This window comes from Mobula hypostoma, chromosome 13, assembly GCF_963921235.1.
Source record: "Mobula hypostoma chromosome 13, sMobHyp1.1, whole genome shotgun sequence".
In the NCBI taxonomy this organism is placed as follows: Eukaryota; Metazoa; Chordata; class Chondrichthyes; order Myliobatiformes; family Myliobatidae; genus Mobula; species Mobula hypostoma.
Genome location: NC_086109.1, coordinates 86,616,930 through 86,624,510, shown reverse-complemented (window position 1 = coordinate 86,624,510; position 7,581 = coordinate 86,616,930). Strand labels below are relative to the sequence as shown.

Here is a 7,581-nt window from a genome sequence, read left to right as displayed (position 1 = left end):
AAGAGCTGTCTGGAACTCATAACATCTGTATGAATACAAGCACGAGAAAATCTGCAGAAGTTGAAAATCCAAAGCAATTTACGACGGGTCTCACCAATATAGAGCAGACCACATCGGGAGTATCGGACACCATAGACGGTCCCAGCGGATTTGGAGGTGAAGTGTTGCCTCACCTGGAAGGACTGTTTGGGGTCCTGAATAGTGGTGAGGGATGAGGTGTATGGGCAGGTGTTGCACTTGGACTGTTTGCAGGGATCAGTGCTGGGAGGGAGCTTAGTGGAGAGGGAGGAATGGAGGAGGGAATCATGGAGGGAGTGATCCCTGCAGAAAGCGGAGGGCGAGGGGAGGTTCAAATTTCAAAGTTCAAAGTCAATTTTTAAGTACATATATGCCACCGTATACAAACCTGGGATTAATTTTCCTGTGGGCATACTCAGCAAATCTATAGAATAGTAACTATAACAGAATCGATTAAAGATCAATCAGAGTATAGAAGACAAAAAACTGCAAATACAAATATAGATAAATAGCAATACATAACAAGAGGTAATGAGATAAAGAGTCCTTAAAATGAGATCATTGGTTGTAGGAACATTTCAACAATGGGCAAGTGAGTGCAGTTATCCCCTTTTTTTCAAGAACCTTATGGCTGAGGGGCAGTAACTGTTCTTGAACCTGGTGGTGCGAGTCCTGAGGCACCTGTACCTTCTACCTGATGGCAGCAGTGAGAAAAGAGCATGGCCTGGGTGGTGGGGGTCTCTGAGATGAATGGATGATGGTAAACATGTCTTCAGCGGGATCCCTTTGGAGATGGCGGAAGTTGTGGAGGATGATGTTTTGGATGTGGTAGCTAATGAAGGGGTTGGTAAAGGTAAGGGGAACTCTATCACTGTTAGAGGGTGGGAGAATGGGTGAATGTTTGGGAAATGGAGGAGATGGGGGTGAGGTCAGTAAAATAGCACAGTACTGAAGAAGGGTCTTGGAGCATCAACTGTTACTCTTTTCCATTGATGCTGCCTGACTTACTGAGTTCCTCCAGCATTTTGTGTGTGTTGCTTTGGACTTCTACAATCGGTAGACTTTCTCATGCTAGCATTTTACAGGAGACAGGGTGGGAAGAGGTATAATGAAGATAACTGTGAAAATCGGTAGGTTTATACAAGATGTCAGTTGACAGTTTGTCTCCAGAGATGGAGACAGGGAGATTGAGAAAGGGGAGGGAGTTGTCAGAGATGGATGAAATGAACTTGAGGGCAGGGTAGAATTTAGAGGCAAAGTTGATAAAATTGATGAACTTGGCATGGGTGCATGAAACAGAACCAATGCACTCATTGGTGTACCGGAGGAAGAGTTGGGGAGTATTACCAGGGAAGGCTTTGACCGTGGACCGTTCTATGTAGCCAATGAAGAGGCAGGCATGGCTGGGGCCCATGCGAGTGCCCATGGCTACCCCTTGAGTTTGGAGAAAGTGGGCGGAGCCAAAGGAAAAATTGTTCAGGGTGAGTACCAGTTCTGCAAGATGTAGGAAGGTGGTGGTGGAGGGGAAATTGGTTGATTATTTTGTCAAGAAAGAAGCAGACAGCTTTGAAGCCTTCTTGACGTGGGATAGAAGTGTATAGGGACTAGACATCCATGGTGAAGATGAGATAGTCAGAGCCAGAGAATTGAGGAGACCAGGAAATTGAAAGTTACTTATGTCTTCCCTATGTAATTTCAAAGGGGTGGAACCAGCATGATTGGTTTCACTAGCCATAAAATATCAGTTGGCAATTAAGTGTGTACAAGTTTTTATTTCCCAAAGACTGGTTCTTATGTTAGTCTATCAATAATTATGCTATCTATAAATGATATAACTTCCTAAAATCAACTAACTGATTAATTGATCAAAAGTTTTCTCAGTTTTTAGGGAGTGTCTTCAGCCTACACGATTTTCTTTTCTCTCGCTTGAAAGGTACCGCCCTGCCTGCTGGCGGTTCCAATTCATGTTTAATTTCTAACCCTTTCGCGCTTGGGCAATCGACGATCCCGGAGCGGTGAACGCTGATTGGCTAGAGCCGGCCGCCGCAGCGCGCATGCGCGTGGATGAGTTTCCGGCGGCGTCTGTCTGCCGCGCTTTCAAAGTCTATCTTTAAATCTTCCGCCTAGGTCTACAGCGTTGCATTAGTTGAGATTAAATAATGACGTGTGTGTAATCACATTTAAGATGCATTAAGTAGCATGGAAGAATTTGTGGCAGAATTTGAGGAACTGAACAGTGTTGTGAGTCACATTTTATTAACTAGTAACTGGCCCAGGGGTTATACCGATGCGCATCTATGTCAATGTCTCGGTTTAGTTACCAAGACTGTAGTTCAGGTTATTGAGATGACAGCTAGAGAATTTAAATTCTGTTTCTTATATGGACGGGAAAGGAATGGAGGGTTATGGGCTGAGTGCAGGTCAGTGGGACTAGGTCAGAGTAAGCGTTCGGCACGGACTAGAAGGGCTGAGATGGCCTGTTTCCGTGCTGTGACTGTTATATGGTTATGGTTATATAACCCTGCGACATCCGGATTGATATGCCCACCGGGAAACAAAATCTGCTGTCCTCACCCTACATTACACGTTAACGCCACCAAATCCGTTGATGCCTAACTGCCCTCTGAAAAAGACTCAACAAACGTTTGTCGAAGGACTGTAAACGTGTATCAAATTGATGCTTCCGACATAAAACGAAACTAGTTAATTCATTTCATGCGAATACTCCCAAGTACAACTTCCTTCGTATACAATGATTTTAAAGCTATCTTGATATATCTCTGATTAAATTTTACTAAATCTACAGTGTAGAAGTAACTAAGAATAACTTGCACCATTCTGATCTTTAGGACTGTATCAGAAATCTAATATTAAATTCTTCATGAAGATGCAGTGGGGATAGTGAATGAGATTGCAACTTGAAGTATGTGCGTTCTTGTGTAAATTGTCAATTCACATTTGGCATTTTTGGTGAAATAATGACTGCATCAATGGTGGAATTAAATGCTTTGAAAAAAATGTTTAAGTTAATACTTGTGAGTTATACCGTGCTACATATTTAGTCGTGAGGTTTATCATAATTTGAAGATGTCTTTTTTTTTGGATTGCCTTTCAGAATGCTAAGTGGCTCCAGGATTTGTACAGGTTTACAGAAGAGAACCTCCTTCCACTGGTGCATCCTGGAATTACTTGCAAGGAGCTGAGTAGCTGTCTTCTTAAATGCCTGTGGAAAGTTTGTCTCAATTCCAGTAAATCTTCCTGCCAACAAGGAAAAGATGGACTTATTCTTTCTTTAAACTACAGGTATTGTACACACAAATCACATGTTTAGCATAGTAGTTTCATATAGACAGATGTTCTAAATGTCATGATTCAATTTTTTTAAACCTAAACATTTATATAACAACACACAAAAAGCTGGAGGAATTCAGCAGGCCAGGCAGCAACTTGAAAAAGAGTAAATAGTTTTGGTCTGAGGCCCTTCATCAGGACTGGAAAGGAAAGGGAGAAGTCACAATAAGAAGCTGGGGGAGTGGGGAGGGAAGGAAGAAGTACAAGGTGGCAGCTGATACCGGGAGGAGGGAGGGGATGAAGTAAAGAGCTGGGAAGTTGATTGGTGAAAGAGATAAAGGGCTGGAGAAGGAGGCATCTGATAGTAGAGGACAGAAGACCATGGAAGAAAGGGAAGGGGGAGGAGCACCGGAGGGAGGTGAAGAGCAGGAAAAGAGATGAGGTGAGAGAGGGAAACAGGAATGGGGGATGGTGAAGGTGGGGGTGGAATTACCAGAAGTTCGAGAAGTTGATGTTCATGCCATCAGGTTGGAGGTTACCCAGAGGGACTATAAGGTGTGGCTCCTCCACCCTGAGTGCGGCCTCGTCAGCCTCCTCTACTGCCGTGATATGTCGGAATGGGAAGTAGAATTGAAATGAGGTGATCCTGTTTTTTGAGGTGGACAGAGCGAAGGTGCTCAGTGAAACAGTCTCCCAATCTACGCTGGGTGTCACTGATATACAGAAGGCCACAGGAGCACCAGATACAGTAGATGACCCCAACAGACCCTTTGGTGAAATGTCGCCTCACCTGGAAGGACTTTTTTGGGCCCTGAATGGTACTGAGAGAGGAGATGTAGGGGCAGGTGTGGTACTTGTTCTGCTTGCAAGGATAAATACCAGGAGGGAGATTGGTGGGGAGGGACGAGTGGTCAAGGGAGTCGTGCGGGGCTATCTCTGTGGAAATGAGGATGAGAGAAAGATGTGCTTTGTTGGGAGATCCCTTTGGAGATTGCTGGAGAAGGGGGAATCTGATAAGAGAGGACAGAAGACCATCAAAGAAAGGGAAGGAGGAGGAGCATGAGAAATCACTTTCCCAGCTCTTTATTTAACACCCTCCCCCCCACTGCCCCCAGTTTCACCTATCACCTGCCGCCTTGTACTTCTTCCTCCCCTCCCCCCAACTTCTTAATCTGACTTTTCCCCTTGCTTTGTATTTGTTGTCTTCTGCACTGGTTGATTTTCATTGATCCTGTTATATTTAGTAGTCTATAGATTTGCTGAGTATGCCCACAAGAAAATGAATCTCAGGATTGTGTATGCTTACATATATGTACTTTGATAATAAAAGTTACTTTGAATTTTGATTAAGCGATGCTTGAATTAAAGTCTTGGGGCTTGTTTTTGTGCATCAGTGCCAGTTATTATGAAATTTTGCTTTGAATTTGGTAGACTTTCTAGATGACGTGTAGCTTTTCGCAATTTCCAGTTCTTGAGGAAGGTACAGAAGCTCGGGTCTTGAAGCTTGATGAGCTTGGATGGAATGATTGTGTTGAACGCTGAACTGTGGTTGATAAACAGCAACCTAATGCATAATATTATTTATTTCTGGCTATTTGAGTCACTCTGCCCAGCAACCCCCAATGACCCCAATCTAACCCTGACCCAATCACGGGACAATTTACAGTGACCAATTAACCTATCCGGCACTTCTCTGGACTGTGGGAGGAAACCAGGTGTCCAGGGAAAACCCATGTATTCCATGTGGAGGACGTATAGAGATCTCTTACTCCAACAGCTCAAGAAGTGTAGAAGTGTCACGCCAACTATGACACTACCACGGGGCCCATACTTCAAGTTTATATTGTCCAGATGGTCCATAGCAGAAGGAAGAGACAGAGAAATCACTTTGGCTGTTGACCTGATGTGGCTGTAGGCAAACTGGAGCTGATCCAGGTCACCTGTGAGGCAGGAGTTGATTCACACCGTAATCAGTCTCTTGAAGCACTTCATTAGGGTTCATGTAAGTGCAATTGAACGGTTGTCATTGAAACAGATCACCACACTACAAGTAGTGTAGGTAGGTTTCAAATCCGCTTACGTAGGTGCCACTAAGGTGGAAAGAAGCTATTGATCAGTCATTAAAACAGGAAGAAGGAGGTGGGGAGGTCAAGGCTTCAATCATTAACTATTGACTGGTTGACTGTCAGCTGTTACGTTGGTCAAAGTATATTTATCATCAAAGTACGTATATGTTGGCGCGTGGCCAAGTGGTTAAGGTGATCGTCTAGTGATTTGAAGGTCGCTGGTTCGAGCCCCAGCCAAGGCAACGTGTGTTGTGTCCTTGAGCAAGGCACTTAATCACACATTGCTGTGCGACGACACTGGTGCCAAGCTGTATGGGTCCTAATGCCCTTCCCTTGGACAACATCAGTGGCGTGGAGTGGGGAGACTTGCAGCATGGGCAACTGCTGGTCCTCCATACATCCTTGCCCAGGCCTGCGCCCTGGAAACCTTCCAAGGCACAAATCCATGGTCTCATGAGACTAACGGATGCCTATATATGTTACCATATGCTACTTTGAGATTCATTTTCTTGCAGGCATTTATGGAAAAATTAAGAAAAATGGAATTTATGAGATACTACAAATAAAGACTGACAAAGACTAATTGCAGATTGGCTTCATTTACTTGCCTGATAACCGAATTTGATTATGTTGCAGATTTATATCTCTCTCTGAGCTACGATCACAGCAAAAGAGCCTGTGTTGCAGTCACTTAACATGGAGCGCCTGTCAGTATGAGGAGTGGACTCTGGACAAAGAAAACTTTCTAGTTGGTCACGCGGCTCTCAGTCGCACAAACTTCCTGCTGTGTGGTGTGCTGACAGACAAAGTTGGTGTTACCCAAGGTACTTCACAGAGCACAGAGCGGTGGAGTGATGGAAACCTGTACTTGCAAAGCAAGAATGGATTCATTCCTTGTGAGGTAAATAAATATCAAAACCTATTTGACTGGTTTTGAGGCAATTAGTTTTGGTGTCTATCAAGTTTATGGGATACTGGATGGTGGAAAATAACAATATTGCTTGATTTTAAGAGTGGGAAATTTAGTCAAGTTGAAAGAATTCTTATGGATAAATTGATAGTACCATTAATTTTTTTAGCAACTGTTCTTAACTAAAATATCTAATTTCTTTATTATGATGCATTAGAATCATAGATTTGTAGAACACTACAGCACAGAAACAGGTGTCTTGGCCCATGTAATCCATGCTGAACTGTTATCCTGCCTGGACCTTAGCCCTTGATACTCCTCCACCTATGTACTTATAAAAATTTCTCTTGAATGTTGAAATTGAATCCACATCCACGACAACTGCTGGCAGCTCATTCCACACTCTCACTGCCCTCTGAGTGAAGAAGTTCCCCCTTATGTCTTCCTAAACATTTCAACTTGACCCTTAACCCATGACCTCTAGTTCTAGTCTCACCCAACGCCTATTTGCATTTACTATGCGTAATTTTGTATACAGTACCTCTATCAAATCTCCCTTGATTTTACTACACTGCAGAATCCATCTCTGACAATCCATCTGGACGTGTCCTCAGATAGTCACAGTCAGGTGATAATTGTACAATTCTCTTGTCAGACACTGGCATTCATTTTAAGCTATGAATAAGTGATGAAATGAACAACTTAATCGAACATTGGGATACTTTTTTTCCCCACATATTAGCAGGAAGTGATCTGCTCAGATATAAAATTTAAAACCTAACTTGAACTCGTGTAATATTTTACATTCCAAATTGCTCCTTGTGGTAAGTACAATAACTTGAAATATGCTGTTGTTCAGGTTGCTATCCCAGGCATTTCACTGGTGCCCAATACAATACTGTGTTGTATTGATCCTGCTTGTGTTTGCATTTAAAACTTAATTGTTGTCAGAAACATGATCATATTTCAGTTGTGTTTGGACTAGTGGTGGCTGCAGGATGCCATTTCACAAAAATTAGCAAAAATCAAATGTTCTTAATTAGTTTTAGTTTGTGAATTTTAATTGGAATTGGAAAGCTTCATGTTTACAGGTTGGGAGCTAAAGAAATAGTTAAATGGAAGTCTATTTCCTGGTTAAAAACAACTATTTAATTTGTGTGAATGGTTGACTTGGGTTCAGGAGATGGAAAAGAATTGAAATACCATTTTTTCTTTGACAAAAAAGTACCAGGAATGAGGGCAATGACTTTTTTAAGCATTAAATTGGCTCATAGTGCTTGCAAAATGACAAAGTAC

The 7,581-nt window shown here is 42.7% G+C and overlaps 1 protein-coding gene across 2 annotated transcripts in view; it reads left to right on the top strand.

The window, feature by feature from the left end:
* The first annotated feature begins 2,092 nt into the window (after positions 1 to 2,092).
* The window catches only part of ctc1 (CTS telomere maintenance complex component 1), a 79,000-nt gene continuing 73,511 nt past the window's right edge, over positions 2,093 to 7,581 (top strand). For both annotated transcript variants that reach the window (XR_010020171.1, XM_063066116.1), the window contains exons 1-3: positions 2,093 to 2,259; positions 3,134 to 3,321; positions 6,012 to 6,276. Coding sequence is in view for 1 of the 2 variants with exons in the window: in XM_063066116.1 (XP_062922186.1) it covers positions 2,218 to 2,259; positions 3,134 to 3,321; positions 6,012 to 6,276 (495 nt within the window). In the remaining variant the exon portion in view is untranslated. The remainder of the gene's footprint in view (positions 2,260 to 3,133; positions 3,322 to 6,011; positions 6,277 to 7,581) is intronic.